We start from the raw sequence: 22,212 nt of genomic DNA, 5'->3' as shown, positions 1-22,212 counted from the left end.
CTATTATTTTAGCACAGATACTTCTTCCTGTGGCACTGTGTTTTTGGCTCCTTTTCTTTCTTTCTTTCTTTCTTTCTGTCTTTTTTTTCCTTTGGTAGATGTTACTATAAGAAAGAAACTCATCAAATTTATGATGGATTTGAATGTTTTGCCCAATTTAAAAGTTGTGAAATTAAAGGCCTCATTTTATTCTACTTGATACATTATAAGAACATGTCTAATGAAACACAGAGGCTCACTTAAAAGATTTTTCATGCCTAGATGCCACTTGAAATTCCATCTTTATTTCCTTAGTTCCTCTTCTGCTTTTACCATAATAAGTTCAATCCCCTTCTGTTTCAAGCCTTTAAAATGTCATCATTCACTAAAAGTTTGAAAAGTTGTGGGTTTTTATACTCTAGTGATAGAATGATTTAGTTAAAAGTTTCCAACTAAATTTGAACAAGAGTCTGGCAAAGTTTAGAAGACTCACTTTAAAAAACAACCTCCTCATTCTTATAGGCGTTTGAGATGAATTACAGAATAGTTTTCAAAGCTGAAAACATGTTAAAAATCCAGTTGATAAGTAGTAAAGAAAACATACCATCATGCTCTATGTGTGAGAGACAGTGAGAAAGCAAGGAGAGAGGAAAAGTGAGTGAGTGCGTGTGTGTGTGTGTGTAAGAGAGAGAGAGAGAGAGAGAGAGAGAGAGAGAGAATGTTCTGAGAGCTACTGCAGAGGCTAAGTCAGAAGCCCCACAAGTTCAAGGCCTGCCTAGCCTTTAGAGTGAGTTCAAGACCAGCCTGGGAGGCTAAGTGGGATTGTGTCTCATGAAAAAAAAGGAAAAGAAATATATGATGAGGTAGTCCATGCCTGCAATCCCAGTACTTGGGAGGGTGAGGCAGGAGAGTTGCTATGAGTTCAAGACCAGCCAGGGCTACATAGTGAAACCCCGTCTTAAAACAAAAACAAAAACAACAAATCAACAACAAAAGCCCCAGAGAGAATCAGCTCTGTAAAGAGAACGTGAAGCAGAAATGGCATCTGGCTATTCTGCTTCTTTCCAAAGTCTATACTATTTTAAAATAGTTTTAAATACTTTGCTTTCTGGACAAAGAGTCCAAACTCCAGAATAGAAATTTCACTTCACAAAAAATCAAGTCATGCTCCAGAAAAGAATAATACTGGTCAACCTCCCCCATCCCTATTTCAGAGCTTGACTGATTTATAGTTCTCAAGGGCCAAAGAAATGGCTTAGCCGTTAAGAACACTTGCTGCTCTTCCAGAGGACCCAAATTTAGTTCCTCCACCATGTTAGGCAGCTCATAATCACCTGTAGCTCCTGTTCCAGTGGATCTAACACCCTACTCTGGCCTCACATGGTGCACATACATATACTCAAGTACACAAACATACTAAGAGTGAATAAATCTTTTGTCAAAAAAAAAAAACCCAAAAAACAAAAACCCCCACCATTACTTTTCAGCTCTCCACACACATGGTTTATATGTCAAAATAAAGGATAAAATACAGGTTCCTGGGAGACTAGCTGACATCCTGACTATCTACTTAAAGCAGTTACAGTTTTTGTTATAATAATGTAATATTTAATAAGTTGCTAGGAATTACCTTGCAATTTATAAGAGAATTATTCAGAAACCCCTGTCTACTGTACAAACACAACTTGATACAGAGCAAAAACACTAATGTCCTTGCTGTGATATTTTTGGTACCTCATACTGGTTCAGGAACATGTGAAGTTGCTGTACACTGATTCTTAGATCTGTCTCATTGAATTCATAAGGAATATTCCATCCCAGGGGTCCAAACTTGCGTCTCTCTTGTACCAAAGCATGAAAGAAACAGAGGCCATAAAGCAATTTCTTGAATTCCTCCTGTAATGAAAAGAAATTATGCCATGCCATTATTTTTTCCCTTCACATGACATTAGACTTACTGTATTTTTAAATGAATGAAATTAAGTTCCTTGGGTTATAAATAGCATGAGGAGTAACTAAAAAAAAAAAAAAGTAAGTCTATTTCTTTAGGCTCTTCAGGCAAAAATATGCCCATCTATACACAAGTTCAGTACGCATAACTGTGTAGACTTTTTCTAGGAAACATGACAAGTCCATATAATTTAAATTTTACAGGATTTGAATTATGAATTTTATGGATAGTCCTAGACCATAGAGAAATTTCCAAGGAGATAATTTTGATCCAAATACGCAGCTCTAAAACCTACAGGGAGAATACTGAGTGATCAAAACAGAGCTTGGGATATAACTGTGAGTGACTTCCTCAGAAAAAGTAACCACTGTGCTGGGAATCTGCCTGCCCCACCACCATGGGAGAAGGCCTGGGGAAGTAGTTCTCCTTGGTGGGAAGAAATCAATGGCCACAGAGTTGACACATACTTGCTGCAGCTGGAGAGTCTGGAAAAATGCAAAATCCATGCCTGAAAAAGAGTGGTCTACTGCCACAGGGTAGAAGACCCCGAGAGAAAACACCACCTATACAACCAACCCAACAGTGGGCCCACTTGGTGAGAATCTAAGGAGAAAGGTACTGGGTGAAGAGGACTTGCACTGTGGGGTGAGGAAACCCCACAACAAGAGCCTGTCTCAAAGGCATGCTGGGGAGCCGGAAGCTGAGGGAGCTAGAGGCCATGTCTGAGGACAGGCACTACCAAGGGCAGTAGGGTCAGAGGAGGAGAACAGGTGAGAGAAAGGAAGGGGGAGGGAGAGAGAAGAGAGAGAGAGTCAGAGAGAGATAGAGGAAGACAGACAGGAGAGAGACAGAGAGAGAGACAGTCGGGGACGGGGATAGGAGGAGGAAGAAGAAAGGCAGAGAAGAACAGGAGCCTGGGAAGAGGGAGGGTGTCCTCTTAAACAAAGGCCCTGGCCAAAGAGTTCCAAGTACTATAATATCAGTTGATAGGAATGCTTGCTCCTTCCCAGAATGTAAAAATACTCCAAAGTGAATGACTAGTATCAACAGCTACTAAGTGCAGCAGGGGTTGTAGAAAGGGAGATGCCAACTCCATCTTCTTCCCCTGACACTAATATAGGTGAAGGTGAGACCCTTGAGGGTCTAAAGCCTCAATTTTGAATAATAATGAAGTAATAATTAATATATTGTATTATACGTCTTAATTTCTGATTCCAGCTGTCCTTTCAAAATAACTATAGAGTATTTTATTACATGGCAATATCCAGAAAAATTGCCTGGAGGTCTAAGTTTTATCCAAAAGCAGGGAGATATTTCCTTCCTAGAATAAATTTGGAAAAGAGAATGGGAAACAAGAGGAAAAGAATATAAATTTAACCAAAAGAAAATGAGAAAGAAAAGGAACATATTTTTGACAAAATAAAGGTAGCATAAATTTAAGTAAAGAAATTGAATTAACATGCTAGGATAATTCTGGAACTATTTTCTATATATTGAATAATTGATAAAACCAATAAATAATTGTTAGGAGCCAGATTCTCCATGTAAAAGAAAGAAAAACGGGGAATGAATATAAGCAAGAAAGAACCTTGGGAGGATGTAGTGAAGATGGAAGTCCTATACAGATTCATCACTTGTAGAGTATGTGCATGAGCATATATGTGCACATGTACTTGTTGGTAGGCATATGTGCTTATTTGTATACTTGTGTGCATCTATTTCCAAGTACTAATGAGCTCATCTAACATCTCAGTTGTGGTTTCCAATACCATTCACCATTCAAAGGAAGCAGGGCTCTTGACAAAAATGGGTCTCTCCATAGTGGGGTGAAGATAAGGAGAGGATGAGCCTGAATATTCTGTACTAGAAAGAGGTACTGATAATATAGAATTCCTAAATCTGGTGGGGCTGGAGAGATGGCTCAGTGGTTAAGAGAGCTGGCTGCTCTTGTAGAGGACCAAGGTTCACTTCCCAGAACCCACATGGCAGCTAACAACTATCTATAACTCCAGTTCCAGGGGAATCTGATGCCTTCTTCTGACCTCTGTGGGCACTGCATGACACCAGTGCATTTACACACATGCAGGCAATACACTCATACACATAAAATGAAAATAATATATAAAATAATTTGAAATTTTTCCTAAATCTGGGACCTGTGATACCCATAGAAGCAGGTTTGAAGGAGTTCCCAGTGATGATATTTGAACAATGTGTGCATAAAAAGTCTTAAGTATAGCAACGAGTTGCAAATCATTGAGAAGAATAACCAGCAATTCCTAATTCAACACCAATAACAGACAAATAAGGGGAAGAGAAGGAAGCACCACTTACAGTGGAACATCAAGTGTCGAATGTGCCTGGTGCTACAGTTGAGAAATAGCCACTGCACAGTCAACTGGGAGTTCATCAGGAAAGAACCAGCAATAGATGAGAAACGAGTGTTTCCACAGTCCTAACAGTTCTCCCACCCAATGCTTATTAGTTGAAAGGGAAAAAGCAGACATTAGACAGTGGAGAAATTAATACCTTTCTAGATGATCAATATCAGTATCATCCACTGATGGCACAGTTTCATCTACTTAGTATTTTGGCTAAGAATAAATAAGCTATATCTAGTTATTATAAAACATTAAACAGACCCCAAGTGAAGAAAGTTCTACTTAAAAAAAAAATGCAGTAGTTAGTAAATTTTTCAGAGATTCCAGTGTCATAAACAAGAAAGGGTAGGGAAATGATTTAGGTTAAAGAAGACAAAAGAGTTCTAGGCATATGTAAGCTCAGAAGTAGAACATCTACCCTGCATGTACAGACCCTGGGTTTGATCCACAGCACCACAGAGACAAAGCAAAAGTAGCTTAAAGGAGGTATGTAATATTGAGCCCCAGAGCAGTGCTCTCATGGACAGAAGAAGCAACTGTGTCAACTGACAATACTGAAGGACAAGTTATAGATTAGACATAATAGTTTGTTAAATTTACAAAAGGTAATGACTGTACTGTGGGTAAGATAATATTCCTATTTCTAACAAAAAAACATGCACACAAATGTATCCAACTTGTAGCCTACAGGCCATATGCACCCCGGGATAGCTATGAATGTGGCCCAGTATAAAATTGTAAATTTATTCAAACATTATTTAAAGATTTTTTGTGAGGTTTTTGTTAAGTCAAGTGCATGACTCTCAAGTATGAACTTTATGAATGACAATGTTGTTTTCCAAAGTAAAAAGGGTTAGCAGTCCTACATTCCTGAAAGTATTTAAGGATAAGGGGCTATACCTGGAATTGGGGTGCGTGCGTGTGTGTGTGTGTGTGTGTGTGTGTGTGTGTGTGCAAACATATGCACACATAAACATTCAGCCAGCCTTCCGTATCTTCAGCTCATTCTACATTTATGAATTTAATCATTCTCAGATTGGAAATCATTTTTTTTTTTTTTTGAGACAGGGTCTACCTGTAGCTCCAACTGGCCTGGAACTCACTATGCAAACCAAGCTGGCCTCCATCTCACAGAGATCCACCTGCCTCTGCCTCCTGAGTACTGGAATTAAAGGTCTATGCCATCACACCTAAAAAAATATTTTTTAAAACTGTGTTGGCACTGAGTATGTACAGATTTCTTATTCCCTACACAAGGCAATCTGACAACCACTTACATGGCATTTACGTGATTATTATGTATTATGTTATCTAGAGAGTATTTAAACTAGTACACAGGAGGATATATGTAGGGTACATGCAAATACCATACCATTTTACATAGGAGGCTTAGGCATCTGTGTGTTAGAGCATCTGAGAAGAGCCCTAGAACAATTCCTCCATGAACACCAAAGAATGATACACTATATATATGTGTGTGTGATATATATGCATAGATATTAACATGTATATGGATATATATTACAAATATATAGTGGGGGGAAGACAAATTGGATGATAAAGCAAATGAGATAAAATATTTACAACTAGTGAATATGAGTAAAGGTATTGGCTATTCCTTATGCTATTTTTATATTTGCAATTCTTCTCTAAATATGAATCATGGTGCCATATAAAAAGCTAAAACAGAAAGTTGTGAGGTACTGTTGTGGAATTTAATGAGATTTCATCTTGGGTTGGGACAGTGTTTCATAAATGCATGTGCCTGTACCTCTGCTGGAGAGACCCTTTGATCTAGAAGAAAGAGAAAGTTGATTGCACTTCCAAAGGGGCTCTGTCCAGCCTATCACAGGCAGAGATGTCCTCAGCACCTGTCTGAGGGTGACCTGCTCTCACGGGGCCTACTCAGTGCAAAAGTAGTGATAAACAGATCTTGGAAATTCAGAATAAGGTTGATTTAGTGTTAAATATACAGGTAAATTTTTTACACTCTGTTTAATGAAAGTACGTCTTTAGTTTTTCTCTTTTGATGTGCACTTAAATAATGTTCAGTCATCAAGAGTATAAGCTTTTTAATGGCAAAACTTATCAAGGTTCATAACCCCTCTTAAAAAGAAACCTTTCCACTTTTAATTATGGTAAAACACTGTGAAACAATTTTAGGTCACAGACATTTACAGAGAATTCTAATCATGAAAGCAGTGGGTGTTTTCCCTGCTCGCTTGGTGACTCTGAAAAAGACCCTTATGAGTCCCATCAATCAAGAAGGAAAATAATTTTGGCTCTCATTATAGCTATATGAAGGAAATGTTTTTATGTTTTAATTTAGAGAGATGACTCCAAATAGCAAAGGGCTCAGTTCATATCCTGAAACAAGGTTCTCCAGCCTTGCAGATCTGTACTGGGAATGGCTTATAGCTGACTTTCTAAACAGAAAGCTACATTATTAATGGCACTCCATAATACCTCAACTGAGCAGGAGTGGGGCTGGTGGCAAAATTAAAATAAAATATTAATAAAATTGACTTCAGCACAGTCAATAATCAGTAATCAAAACCAACTGCACTGCAGAGCAGGAGGCCTATTTAATTTGTAGTGTTACTCTGTGCACACATACACATCCCTGATCACCAGGGGCCACTTGAATTGCCTTACAGGGCTGAGGTAACAAGACTTAGCCATTACTAACAGGCTTTTTGCAGCTGCCAAAGAACTCGGGGTCAGAGATCGGGTCCATGAGGTATGATCGGATGATATTGGCCCGTAAACCTTTCGGCGCTTCGTTGGTCATTTTCACTCCATTCTGTAGCACTGACACAGGGAAATTTGGGGATGGATAACTTGTCAGCCAGATTCGGAAATCAGGATGTGTTGATTCAGGTCTTAACTCCTGCAAGAAAATAAATTTAAAAATGAATGCATAAATAATATTCAAGGAATCGTTTCAATATGTGTAAGGGGCTGGCTATCAGGAGGAGGAGGAGGAGACACTTTTACAAAACAAAGATGGAATTGTTGCAATTTTTAGCAAAAGCTCGAAATCCATTTTTGCCTTTGACTGAACACACTTCACTGAGAAGGCCCAGAGTATCATCACTCTCCTTGAGAAAATTAATTCATATGACTATAAGGCTTTCAAAAGTGCTGCACAGTTCAGAGTTGACCAAAAGAAAGACAAAGGTCTTCCAAAATATTCATGTCTACACTGAGGTTTCTGAAATATTTACAAAAACAATCCTCTGCCCAGAACTAGATTAAGACTAATCCTCTCTGCTAGCTGCAGCCAGGTTGTGAGAGTAAGCAAAGCACTCAGGTAAGTCAATATTATGCCAAGTTGGAATTATTTGTTTACATAAGAGAAGAGTATTTTAAAGAATATGAGGAACTGGTATATCCTAGAGCAGTACCACTTATCACCATGAGCTCTATTTGTACAGAGGGTCAGGACTGAGCTACAGACGTCATAGGACTCTCCATTAGTACTGCTACACAAGGCCTAGGAATAATTACTACAGGCCTGGTCTACTGCTTTAAACAGTATAGTTTACTCTCATCTTTGAGCCTCTGGAAAAAGGCTATTCTGGCACAATGGATGAATGCTTGCCCTAGCCAGGGTTGTTTGCTAAGACCTGACTGTATGCCTTCCTCTATTCCTTCAGCTAGATTCTCAGTGTGAACTCATCGCTCCTGTGAGCCACTGACAACATTAGCCCGTAGCCCTCCAATTAGAGAACAGGAAGAGAGGCACTTGGATGGCATGTGTATCAATACTCAAACTGAAGGAATACAATCTAATAAATGTGCATTAGCATTTTTACCTCACAAACTTTCTCAAGCGTTGGCATCCAAGAGGTGGCAAGGTGACAGTTCTGAAGAACGACCCATGTCCCTTCCTTGACAGCTTTTTCTAACATCTTCATAGCAATGGGCCCTTGGCCTTGGCCAAGAGATAAAGAACTAAGTTTTGATCCCCCATACCCCTGTGTACAAGAAACAAAGATGTTATTTAGCATCATATATTGTTTTGAATATACATAATCCTAACACACTCTAGACTAATAAACACTTAGATGAAATAAAGTCAGTTTATGTAGGAACAATGATGGTAATAAGAAAACTTAGTAGGCTCTTTGGTTGCTGAAATAAGAGACAGAAAATAAGAAGATCAAGAGGACGTTTAACATAGGAGGGTATGAAAGGAAACAGCCATCATGTAACAGCTGCTAAAGCACAAAGCTGCAAAGAAAAATAGGAATAGGCAGATGGACTTGTCCTATTTCCCAGAAAAAGGATATTTCAGTCACTTTGACTTCTGGCAAAATTAGGAGACTAAAAACATTCATCAATGACTCCCATTTAAAAAATTCTTTAAAGAATTTCAGGGGAATGCTTTCCTAGAATCTGGCTCCTGCCACCCACCTCATCTGTGCCCTTTGGATTTCTATCTTTGGAGGGTAGTTGTTACCAGACTTCCCAGAAGAGGCCCCCAGCGATGGGAGCACTGGAAAAATGGGCCTTGGGCTCTCTCTAACTACCTATGGCTTACAGTTACTAACACGCTGCAGGGGGGAGGGGGGAACCACTGAGGAAAAAGTAGAGCTAGCATCTGGAGACCATGCTTGAAGGAGACAGACACAAGGACAGGGAATAACAATGCGGCCTACGGTGGATGAGATGCAAAGGGGAAGCAGGAGGCATTCAAAGGCTGTCAAGGTAATGTTTTAGCCATCAAAAAGAGATGTCCATTTCTTTTTAGAATATACTGTTTCATACAGAAGATCTCATTTTTAATGCAATTAACACTTAGATGTTTGCACATGCATCTGTAATCTCTATATATCTGATTATTACTAGTCAAAGTTGGTTACTTTCTGAGCTCCTTGGCATCTGAGCATGGACATAAAGTCATCAGGTAGATTTCAATGGTAATGTTTTTCATTTCTACTAACTAACATGAAGCAAATCTTTATGCTTCTTCCTCAAATATAACTCATTTTTAAAATTTACTGATTTTTTTGTGTATTTCATACAGAACATCTCAAACAATCTTATTCATCTTTATACCCACATCCCAAGTGGCACCCTCCCACAGCCCCCCCCACCCCCACAACTGGAGCCCATATACTCTGTCATCCCCATTACTGTCCACTGTGTTATCAGTGCCCCCAGCCATTTCCCAGTGCTAGTCCATCTGCTGAGTCTAGTCAGCCTATCTAGAGTTCCTTGTTTTAGGAAGATCAGCTCTTCCTCACTTGGAGAGGTAAGCCCCACATATGGTTATACTTGGAGCCACCTCCACTCTTTGACTCTACACCTGTCATTGTGGATTTTACCCTATTTCCAATATACTCTGCCCCAGCTACTGGCCTGCTTTGAAGGTCACAGTCAAGTCAGTTCTTCATACTCTGACTGGGACAGCTTTATGAAGGAGTGCTCGTTACTTTGTTATTTAAAAGCTCTGCATCTCTAGTCATAACAAGCATGCCTCAACACTTCCCTAACAAGTAGTAAGCGCCATCAGGAGATCATAGGTATAAGAATTAAATTCATACACAAAACTGGCTATGAAATTATAAATTGGCCCAGCAGAGACTATTTTCATATCAAAGTTATACAGCTTTTTTATTGAGACAAACCCTGTAGTCACAGCTGGCCTGGAGCTCACTATGGCGACCAGACTGGCCTCGATCTCAAAGATATCCACCCACCTTTACCTCCCCAGTGCTGGGATTAAAGATGTGTGCCACCATGCTCTGTTTCAAAGCCATATAGCTTTTGAGAAGCTACCTCTCTATGCTTTAGTAGCCCTCACTGTGAAATGGAGATATCACTATTTACCTCATAGACTTCTGTAAAAATTAAAAGAGAAAGCAGGTAATAGTAAGATCTACTACCAAAGTTAACTATATGTTATGACCTCAAAATATCAGTGGGTTTTATTTTAGAAATCACAAGAGCATCATCACAAAAAGTTGTGATTATAGCAAAAGGGAGAGAAAGAAACTCAGAAATACCCAGTCACTGTTCATTATTTTCTTTCTAAACTGGGTGGTCTAAGAACATTTATAGTGAATTAACATGAATATTTTTAAAGTCTCTTAGAAATGTAGGTAATTAAATACAGTATAATTTGGCCAAATGGCTATAACATATAGCTGCTCTGGGAAGTCAGAGATCCTCTTTTAGAGGTGGGGAGGGAGGGGCAGGAACACAGAAGTATCACCTCAGGGCTCCTGCCCAGACTTGAACTTAGGTCAGCCCACTGACCTTAGGTCAGGTTCATGCACTGACATAAATGCTGTCACAAAAAAGGAAAATGCTCCTCATCCCAAAATTCTAGCTTTATAATTTGTATAAGATACTACTTTTAAGGTAAGTGCTGCCATTTAAGTATTATTTTCTTGGAAGTCTGTCAATTTCTGGAATCCTAAGCCCTCCCTAGGGTGAAGTGACAATTTTTTGCTTTCTCTCATCCTTTAAGACTTCAGGTAAGCAAAAAAAAAATTTTTTTTTTAATTTTTTTATAAAAAAAGCAATAACATCACATTGGCCTATCTGCTGTAAGGTACCTGATCATCAGCGAATTTCAGAAGGGCAGCCATGGGATCTGCTCCAGGAGAGAGCACAAAAATCAATGGTGCACAACAGTTACTGTCCCCAAATGCCTTGGACAGGTCAAAGGGGGGTGGCTCAACGAATGGGCGCCCCAATTTCTTGATTATGAATTCCTGCAACATTGGAATAACCTAGAAGGGACAAGAATACATTTGAAAGAATAGTCAAAATCTTCCTAAAGTCTTACTTTAGGAAGTTCAAACACAAAGGTGTTTTGAAACAAAGAAATAGCTGGGTGTGCCTATAATCCTATCAGTGAGGAATGTGAGGCAGGAAGATCACAAGTTTAAGGCCAGGGAACCACCAAATTCAAAGGCACTTAATTCCTTTTAATGAGTATTCAAGATGTATAGGTGAAGAAAATAAACCTTAACCCTTAAGTTTTGTTTTATTTTTTTTTTTTAGAAGTATTTCATCATAGCTTTAACATACTCAATAACAATTTGCAGAGCAAAGATATATCTCTTTCAAAAGTGGCTATAAAATTTTTAGGTTCAAAGTTGAACTAATACAGTTATACAATACTAAACTCAGTATAAACCCTGTAAGACATAAAATTGAATGAGTTTTTAACCTTTAAAAAAGATCTCCATTTCATTTTAAAATGTACTGTTTGTTACAGAAAGACTCATTGTTTTGCTAAGTCTTCATTAAAATGGCTTTTTAAGACTATTTTTAACTGAGGAGGGAGGAAGAAGGATTAGATAAGGAGAGAAAGAGAGGAGAGATAAATGTTTAGTTGGTGTGAAAAATGAGGGAAATGCATTAGTTCAAAAGTCTACTGAAAAAAACACACACAATATTTGAACAGAGTACATGCATGTATACAGTTGAAGGCTATATAACAAGAAACAGTGCTAGTCAGGAGAAACCTCCCTTAGAGTTGTTGGTCAGGGTAGTCCAAGAGACTTCCAAAATTACACAGGCTATTTCCACAACCCCTCATTATCTCCCAGAACTTGAAGGTAAGATCTTATTGCTCCAAGTCCTGTGTCTGAAATATGTCCTGTCTTCAGCAGTAGGGACTCACCTTCAAGTTCTGGCAGGACATACTTCAGACACAGGACTTGGAGTAATGGAGCTGGAACTGACCTGTAAGCCACCTCCCTGAAGACTAGCTCTCATAATTTTGGAGGATACTATACAAGCTACTAATGGAGAAAATCAATCAATGGTCCAACTCCAGCTTTAAAACCTAATAACTACAATGACCGACACAGCAAACTATACTGATGCAGTAGTGGCACTTTTATCTTGGGGGTAATCAACAGCTACCTAATTGGACTTAAAACCCACTCAATGGGAGGGAAATCACGTGTGGCACTGTACACATAGCCAAATACACATGGCTGGAGAGGTCATAGATCTAGAGAAAACCCCAAGGTCATCACACCCCAGGGCAAACATAATTTCTTACTGTATGCTAAATATGGATCCTTTTATTTACAGACAAGTATGTCAGTCACTATTCATCAAAGAAGCTCCTTTTACAACAAACAGAGACTATTACAGAGTTCCACAACTGGTCACACACAGAAATTAAGTGTCTGTCAGATGCTCAACCCTAAGTGACACATCTACAATGGAATCTCTATACCTAATATTCTTAGAACACAGTGGAACAGAGGGCAGAGAAAATAATAATGCATCTCTCAGCTCTCATCAGGGAAACTTCCCATGCAACAGAGGACAATGCAACAGAAGGCTACAAATGGCCAAAGCTTAGAGAATAAGAGCCAGCTGAGTGTGGGTCCCTGAACAGGACTCCTATATTAGACTTCACCCACCCAGGGCTCAGGAACCACTGTGGAAATGTAGGCAGAAAGACTGTAAGAGCCAGGGAGGAGATTCATGACCATAAGGAAACAGAGTCTTACAGGTTCCTGGGACCTTGTTCATATGAACTTACAGCAATTGTGACAGCATGCACAAGACCTATGCAAACTCAATCAGACCAAAACTAGCATAGTGTAGGAGGAAGTGCGGCCTGAACAACCAGCACATGCACGCTGCAAATGACCAAAAACATCCAGCTGAGGCAAACCTGTGTTCTGCTAAAAGACATAAAGACAGCTGGTGCGAAAATGGCCTGATACAGAGAGCCAATGAGGAACAGACACGACCTATCAATGGACCAATGGGACACGGGGAGAGGGGATATAAGGGAGCCCCATATCCGCAATAAACGAGTCTGCAGCTGCTCTCACTGCCTGTTTCTCACCTGACTCCCAGTGTCTGTGTCGTGACTCTGTGCCAACTCTCCCCCACCCAAGGGGTGCTCAAGGGTCCCCACAACAGCATAGAACTGGGGAAATGGGCAGGAAGCCACAACTTTGGTGAGGAACTGTTGGCAGCTGGTCACTGCTAGTAAGGGAGAGTTAATCTTCTTTAAGGGAGTGATGCTAGACAGGCTGAACAGGCTCCAGTGGGTGAACTCAAACCAAGGAACATTTAGGTTCACAAACTTGACCTCAATAGGCCTTAACATATATGACAAAATGCATGAAGTCCTGTGGGTGGGCTATGGGGAGGGTGCAGATAGGGAAGGGGGCCTAAATATGATTAAGATGTATTGTATGAAATCCACAATAATTCAATAAAAATATATTTTAAAAAATTTATTTTTAATTTCACATCCACTTGCCTTTTTAGAAATTTCCTTTCCCTTTAATAACAAGTTATAGCTACAATGTGCATGGATAACATAATGAAAACCATTTATTTAATTGTTGAACTTCAATTTATCTCCTAAGTAATAACTACTAAACGTACATTTTTTTGGTCTTTTTGAGACAGGGTCTCCCTGTAGACTCAGCTGGCCTGGAACTTGCTATGTAGACCAGGCTGGCCTTGAACTCACAGAGCTCCACCTGCCTCTGCCTCCCAAGTGCTGAGATTAAAGGCATGAGCCACCATGCCCTGCTCCAAAAGTACTTTTAACCCTGCTCTGGAATATATGTGTCTGTTAAAAAATTTGAGTCACAACACTTGCTATTCATTTCCTCATCTTAATCTTATGAGGGATTCAGACCCCCCACATAGAACACCATGAGTGCTTCCTTAAAAGTTTAACTGTTCTGGTAGATAAAGGGCTATCAAAACACACCAACTGTTGAAAGGAACAAGAGCTACTTCAGAGAAAGTAATTTTGAAGGCCTTGGAGTCAAGCAAGCTGAATGACTGCTAATACACAAGAATGGAAATACACATAAGCACAATATCCCAAACTGCAGCAAGTCCATGTGCCTGAAACTTTCCTCAACTTGGAGCCAACTGCAGAAACAATTTACAAGTGCCAAGGGTCTCAAAATGATAGTACCCCCTAAAAATCTTACAAGTGTCCCCAAACTTCAGTTGTGTGTTTTCTGCACATCTATTTGTACAAGATTTGTTAGTAAAGATCATCAGTGTGTCACAATGCTTTTTAAAAGTCAAGCCTCTGGGGCTGAGAAGATGGCTCAGCAGTTAAGAGCATTGGCTGCTCTTGCAGAAGACCTGAGTTCAAACTCCAGAACCCACATGGTGGCTAACAACCATCTGTAACTCCAGTTCTGGAGGATCTGACACCCTCTTCTGACCTCCATGGGAATTGTACAACACAAGTGCACTTACATACATTCAGGCAATACACTCATATACATAAATAATAAATAATAATAAATAAAAGTCAAGCTTGTGTGTTCTTGCACATGTGTGTAGCTGGGGATGTTTGAGAACAAGTGGTGGAATATCCACATTCAAATTAGGCTTTTTACTACATATTTATTTGGTATGGAGTGTGTATGTGCAACTGCCACGTTGAGTGTATAGGTCAAAGCACAACTTGTAGGAGTCAGTTCTCTCCTTCCACATTACTGGTCCTGGGGATCAAACTTACACCATCAGGATTAGAGGCATGCATCTTTACCTACTGAGTCTTCTTGCTAATCCAAATTAGATTTTTTAATGTCTCCTTAATACTTTCTTAGACTCATACAAATATGGAAGAGGTATGGGAAAATAAAACCACATTTAAAGTGCTGTGATAAAGCAGATATGGTGATACATACCTATTCAAACCATTTGAGAGGATGAAGCAAGAACATCTTGAGCTCGAGGCCAGCCTGGACTACATAATGAGACCTTGTCTCATAAACAAATAACAAAAGTGTTATGCTAGCAAGTACCTATCTAACAAGCTGACATGTTGTTAACACATACTCAATATCTATTGAATGAACACATGTAAAAGCTCAGTTAAGATGCCACACTGTCATGAGCATGAGAGTCTAATTCCAGACATTCTAAAATTTAAAAAAAACAAAGAATAAATTTATTTATATACATATTTTATTTCTAGATAATTTCTTCATGCCTCAGATATTTTGAATTATCACAAATGTCAACATACTTCAGAAATATTAAAAATCTCCTAATTGCCTATTCTCAACCTTACTCTTGCCTTTCCCTTTATTACTCTTTTCCAAGATGGATATTTTTCTCACTAGATTAAAAACAACAACAACAAAAGAAAACTAAACGATAGCGTCTTCCCTCCAAAGGTAACCTCTTCTCAAAATTCTAGTTTTACAAACACAATGACAAACAAGCACATGAACTTGATATGAACCATTTTACTTTGGAGTAGGTTGTGCTGGGAATCCCTGAGCTTCTGAAAACAGTTCAAGCTGGTGTCTGCCGCTATGCCCAGGTAAACACGGCTGGCTGGCCCAGTGATTCTTTTGTCTATCAGCACTGGATGATCAAGTTAGGGGTGTGTATCTCACCTGACAGCAGTGACAAATTATACAGTTGTACTTCCAATGTTACGAGTAACCAAACTTGCTTGTTTCCCAGCACGAGACTGAAACTCCCAAGGAAAAGGAAGCTATGATGGCAATTTGGTTTGCAGGGTGACAGGATTGATCTGCTTCTGCAATCTGATTATGCCAGCATTAGGTTTGTAAAATGAAACCTGTCAGTAGCAAAAATTACAGACTAATTTAGGCAGCCATCTTCTCAAAGGCAAGAAAGGAACTCCTGGTTCTTTTATATATGCTTTTCCATCCATTGCAACTTCCTACAGGATATCTGAGGTCAGAGAAACAAATTATCTTACATCTGACAAGTTTCTTATCGAAAGCTGATGGATTTTCTTTTTGTTTACTATTCAAAAGGGTAGAATGTGGCTAAAAGCTCTTCATTTTATAAATGGGCTCCAAATAGTCCACATCTCAGTATTTTTCCATTTGATATATCTATTCTGTCAACAAGATACTATAAAGTATTTAAGTGTAAAGGCCAGTGCAAGCCCACCTCATTTTCCTGCTAGTGACTTAGTAAGACTCTTTCCCGTTGTTCCACACTGAAGCCCTGGCAAGCCTGCCATGTGTGGCTTCTGGTCACTGAATAATGGCCATGTTTCAAGAGGAGTAAAGTGTAAAGGGATCCATGACCCTTTGCCCAAAAAAGAACCTTGCTAATTTTCCTGGTAGGTGTATACATTTTCTCTTAACTTAGAGACAGCAAAAAGAATAAAATATTCACCATTAGCTCAAATATTAGCCCCTATGGGACTGTTCCTCTCCCTGGTTGGTTAATAACATTCCACTTTGGAAAACCACCCTTTTAAATGCATACTAGCCAAATATCATTATATAGTATATAGTTTTCAAAATCATCAATTAATCATTAAAACTTGGACTATTTGGAAATACTAAGTATAAAGAGCATGAAGTTTCTGGATAATGCAAAAGTAGCTAATAATTATTTTTGCATTAAATACATGGGTGTGTTGATATAGATAATGGTAACCAATTAATATATGACTTAGACTGACTTAAACTGTAGTTGCAAACAATTTCCAAATTGTAGTGGCTAAACATGATAAGAGCTTATTTCTTGACCCTACAGAGTTATCAGTGTATGTAGGCAACTCCATGTGTTAATTCCACAACCAAGCCTCTTAATGACACTTAAGCATCAACACATGACTCTACAGTTTCAATGACAGGGAAGCGTCTTGGAGAATCTCACACTGGCAATTAAATGTTCACATTTCACTGGCCAAGTCAGGTCTGTAGCCACAATGTCTTCACTTTAAGTGTACACTGAAGGAGAAGAGAATCGGGGATATCGGTTATCATTTTATAACTTAATAGTCAAGAAAAATGGTAAATTTCTAGAGATTTTTGAATGTGTATGGAAAAGTTATAAGAAAGAAGGCTAAAGTATGGGGCAGAGCAGTATGACATAATAAGTTTAAGCACTGATTTATAAACAAACAGAAAAACATGTCAGCCCAAAGGAAATAAAACCCACAAACACCTCCGCTTGAATATGTTCCTCCCCTCTTCCCCAAAAGTACTTCAAAAAGAGAATATTTGATCTGTTTGACAGCTTGATCTGCTTTCAGATTAAAGCATCAAGTTTTGAAAACATCCAGGAAAAGATATTTGTAGATGAAGTTACCACAAGCAGGAAACGGCTCATTATCCACTTTTCACGACAAGGATGGAGGCTATTCAGTAAACATTTCATGCATTTCACTTTCTCCATCTTTAAGCTTGAAGTGAACTTCTGAGGCTTGCATGAAAAAAAATCTATTATATTTTATTTATTATTTTTAATTTATGTGTACGAGTGTATTGCCTGCATGTATGTGAGTGCACTCGTGTCATGCAATGCTGCAGATGTCAGAAGAGGGCTTCGGATTCCCCTGGAACTGGAGTTAAGGACGGTTCATAGCTGCCCTGTGGGTGCTGGGAATTGAACCCGGGTCATCAGCAAGAGCAGTCAGTGCTCTTAACCTCTGAGCCATCTCTCCAGCCCTCAAAAAATATATATTTTAAATGCCATCAAAAGGGAAAAATATCTGATCAGATTAACAAATACCAAGCAAGTGTTCATCTACCTCAGCCCCTGAGAGAAGGGCAGAAATGTGACTTTAGCAGGCCATAGACATATTGTGGGCTCTTCCTCTACTAAAAAAAATGTTTAAAATTATGTTTTGAAATTGTTTTGGGTAAAGATAAATACAATCTGGACTATGCTCTTCTGATTTAAGAAAAAAGTAAAACACATTCACAGACCTCTGTGCCTAAGATATTTGAGCCCTGGCTAAGCTGTGCAAGGCATGTTCATTGAGCAGGCTGTGACTCAGAGGGAGAAATGCCCCCACCCCAGATTATCACTGGTGTATATGAAAACAATTTCACATATTACTTTCACCATTTAAGTATCTTTTAAAGCTCAAATTGTAAATAATGTAAGTTCTGAAATAATTATGCAAAATTGCAACTCAAGTAATAACAACTAACATTTCTATTGCTTACATTATTTAGAATATATTGATATCTCTGAGGATATGGGTCAACCTACTTAGATGAATTTATTCTATATAGACTATAATAGAAATGAAGCTATCAGTAAGTATTGAATTTTACTGACAAGTCTGCAGATTTGGCTGGTTATATATTTATTATTTAAAGAAGTTAAAACAACAGTGCTGATATTTTCCTTTGTGTCAATGATGATTAAAATCTTAAAAATATCCCACTTATTTTCTAAAGGCTGAATATATGTGTGTGTGTTTGTATGTGTGCATGCAAATGCCTGTGTCTATAGGCATACACACACACACATATATACATATACACACAAATATATATGTATATGCATACATATTTAGAGAAAGACCACTCTAGAAATTCTACTATAACAACATGGGGTTAATGCTATTGACTAGTTTCACAAAGTAATAAAATAAGATGAAAATAAACTACAGCATATAAAAATGAAGATTGTGAGGTATGAACCATAAATCATAAAGAACAGTCATAAAATAAATAAAACTAAAACATAATCTGATTAGCTATTAATTTGGATGGATTAAATAAACTTAGACACATTTTAGGAAATGCATTGAAAGAAAGTGGGACTCTTTCGGCAGATTCCTCTGCCTACCTCATGATTGTAGGAAGAAAGGCAAGTTTGGCTGGGTGTGCAGAGAGGGGACAGGAATCAGAGATGCTCTCAAAGCCTACATTTACCTTGTCTGGCCTCAAGCAACGAATGATAAGCATCCTTTGAAAGTCATTTGCTTTATTCTCCCATTCTTCAGGGAACATCTCATGATGTGGCTCCTAAAATTTAGTGCATATAAGTCAATGTTAGAGATTATTTCTGAAAAGAGTAGTATTTGACATATAATCAGATTTTTAGAGAAGACATATAATACCTGAAATCAAGACTATTTATATAAATTTCATTTTATTTAATCTGGAGAAAAAATAATGTCAACATGTGCACCTTTGAAACCTCAGAGCAAGGTATGTGATGTCTCTAATCTGAAATCTCCAAAGCTAAACACAGTGCATACAATTTAAATTTTTAATTAGAAATAAGCACTCACAAAATGGTATTTGTTGCTAGGAAACATTTTCATCAGCAGCAAGGAGAAATCCAAAGCAAACCCAGGCCAAGCAAGTGGATTCAATCTCACCACCATGCACGATAGGCAACCAAATAAAACACTGGTAAACCCGCTGCCAGTCCCCAAGACTGTCATCTATCTAACGCTCTTTTCTTCCAACTGCTCCTATATAGAGTGCTTGCAAATTATATTAAGGATAGTAAAAATCCTAAGAGTAGAAACAAAGGAAGGAAAATCATAACTGGGAACTGGAAAAATATTAACCTTTGTGCCAAAGTAAAGCTGAAGCAACGTTATCTATCTCAAAAGGGAAATTGATGTCATGACATGTTGATTTATATAGTCTCAAGTTAGAAAGTCAAGGTTTCATGAGCACTGATTTGAACTTCTAGCTCTTCCCTTTCCTCCAATGATAAAAGTATTTATTGGCCTATATTCTAAATTTAGAAAATATAAGCAGTTGTTTGATAAAATTTTAATTCATCTCCTATAGTGATTGTCTAGTTTACAATGAATAAAGACTTGTTAAGGAAATTCAGCAAATCAGTGTCAATTAAAGACCAAAGTGTGAATCTTCATATACTGCAAGGAGTTTAGATGACATTGGAAATAGAGTCATTGTCTTAAAAGGTGGGAATAATATAAAACAAAATTTGTGGGGTTTTTGTTTTGAGACAAAGTCTTCATATAGTCCCAGCTGGCCTGGAACTTGCTATGTATGCCAGGTTGTCTTCAGTCTCACAGACATCTGCCTACCTCTGCCTCCTGAGTGCTGAGATTAAAGGTGTGTGCCACTACACTGGCAGCCAGCACACCTAGCACTTAAAGTTCTTAAAAACTTGCTTTTATGCAAAACTAAAGATGCACTATTAACATTATTTGGGAATAGGGGCTGGAGAGATGGCTCAGTGGTTAAGAGTACTGACTGCTCTTGCAGAGGACCTGGGTTTGATTCCAAGCACCCACATGGTGGCTACAAACTGTCCTTAACTCCAGTTCCAGAGGAATCTGAAGCCCTCTTCTGGACTCTGCAGCATTGCACGACACGGGTGCACTCACATATATGCAGGCAATACACTCAGACACATAAAATAAAAATAATAAAATATTTTTGAAAAGTTGGGAATAAGATAGACAGTTGAAACATACCAAACTATCATATACTTTTTTCCACCCATCCTTTAAGCGCATAAACTCCCTACGAATGGTCTTGAAGGTAGGTATGTCATCTAGCCGGCAGATCTCATCCCAGGACTTTTGAGGAAGCCATGTGCAAGGGTTAGTATGAGGATTATCCAGACCAATGCCACCAGTGAGCAGAAATCTCCACTCATTTTTGTTAATCTGTGGGGGAAAAGAACACCATAGGAGTCAGGAATGAATTCTTTTTAAACTTGTTAGTTTATAGCCATTGTTGAAGAGTCAAGTGTGATTCGGTTATGGGCCTTATGAAATTCTGTAGCTGACAGTCTACTATTTAGTCATAAAAAACCCATGTATCCAATGTAACCAGGGTTTTACAAAATAGTTTCATTTTTTTGAATTTTGCTGGACTGAGACTGAAGACGTGTGACAACTTAAGGCAACAAATGGAGCTGCCTTAAATTATTTTGGTAAGACAGACACTATTAGAGCAATTGGTGAAATGTGAATGGAGTCACTGAGTTGATGGATATATAGGATTCTTTCAACTGTTCTTGCAACTTTCCTGTAATTTTCACATTGTTTCCAAAATGTAAAAAATCTTATTGGTACAATTGTAATACTTTCATAGACTTCCAATTTGGTTTTTGGTATAAGCTGAAAAGCTGTAGAAAGTTTGAAAGTCGAGGTTTTGCTTATTTATTAAAGGGTCTCACTATGTAAGTCAGGCTGGGCTCAAGCTCATGTCCTCCTGCCTCCACCTCCTAAGTGCTGAAATTACAGGCACACATCCCCATACTTAACTAATGCCACTATTTCTAATAAAGTAGCTGATGCTAAAGATCCTAATTAAAAAAAATAGTTCCATTTTTGATAGTTTCCTTTGAGAATTACTAGCTTCAACCTAAGGATCTGAGTATGCTCTACTTGAGCATGTCTTTTTCTCAAAACATTTGCTTATATTTCCAACTATTATCTCTAAAAATTGTAGAAAGTGAGAGAAACATCAATTTGCTGTGCTTTCAATTATTTTCCATAAAATATGAGTTACTATGAAACTTTTATAAGAAATGCAAAGAAAACTATTTTTCTTCAATAAATTATCATATGAAATAAAAGCTTAAATACATATATATAAAACAGTGACTTTGTATAATACTTCATCCATTTGTAAAGTACTTCCTATATTTTTAATGAATAGCAATTTATGCAAGATATGGTTAAAGCCAAATGATTAGATTTAAATAACTTGTAGAAGTTCTTAAAAATATTAGAATAGATTTTTATTAGTAAGTTTGTATGCATGGTTATATGAGATTTTAACAGAAACATTTTTTTTGACACAGGGTCTTTCTATATAGTCCAGGTTGTCCTCAAATACACTATGCAGTCTAAGCTAGCTTCAAGATAATAATCCTCCTGCCCCAGCTTCCTAAGTGCTGGGATTACAAGTGTTCACTAACTACTACACCATGCTCTAGAAACAGATTTCAAACATAGAAGTTTAAGGGAAGTTTAAGTACAAACTCTGTACTTAATTTACATTTTTACTTTTTGTGAAGTTCTGTCCTGTAATGTCTTTCTTAGTTAATTAGTTTCACTGTTTATAACTATAATCTCTCTCTCTCTCTCTCTCTCTCTCTCCTCTCTCTCTCCCCTTTCCTCTCCTCTCTCTCCTCTCTCCTCTCTCTCCTCTCTCTTCTCTCCTCTCTCTCCTCTCTCCTCTCCTT

General features: G+C 38.2%; 1 protein-coding gene across 1 annotated transcript in view; it reads right to left on the bottom strand.

Moving 5' to 3' along the window:
- Positions 1-22,212, bottom strand: part of Dnah7 (dynein axonemal heavy chain 7) — a 285,457-nt gene that overhangs the window by 52,745 nt on the left and 210,500 nt on the right. The window contains exons 53-58 of the mRNA XM_008835602.2: positions 20,489-20,683; positions 18,957-19,049; positions 10,881-11,057; positions 8,130-8,291; positions 7,001-7,201; positions 1,714-1,875 (exon numbers count right to left, since the gene is read on the bottom strand). Coding sequence (XP_008833824.1) covers positions 1,714-1,875; positions 7,001-7,201; positions 8,130-8,291; positions 10,881-11,057; positions 18,957-19,049; positions 20,489-20,683 — 990 coding nt within the window. The remainder of the gene's footprint in view (positions 1-1,713; positions 1,876-7,000; positions 7,202-8,129; positions 8,292-10,880; positions 11,058-18,956; positions 19,050-20,488; positions 20,684-22,212) is intronic.

This window comes from Nannospalax galili, unplaced genomic scaffold, assembly GCF_000622305.1.
Source record: "Nannospalax galili isolate Female #2095 unplaced genomic scaffold, S.galili_v1.0 scaffold115, whole genome shotgun sequence".
NCBI lineage: Eukaryota > Metazoa > Chordata > Mammalia > Rodentia > Spalacidae > Nannospalax > Nannospalax galili.
Note: the sequence above shows the minus strand (reverse complement) of the source record. Positions and strands in the feature narration are given on the sequence as shown.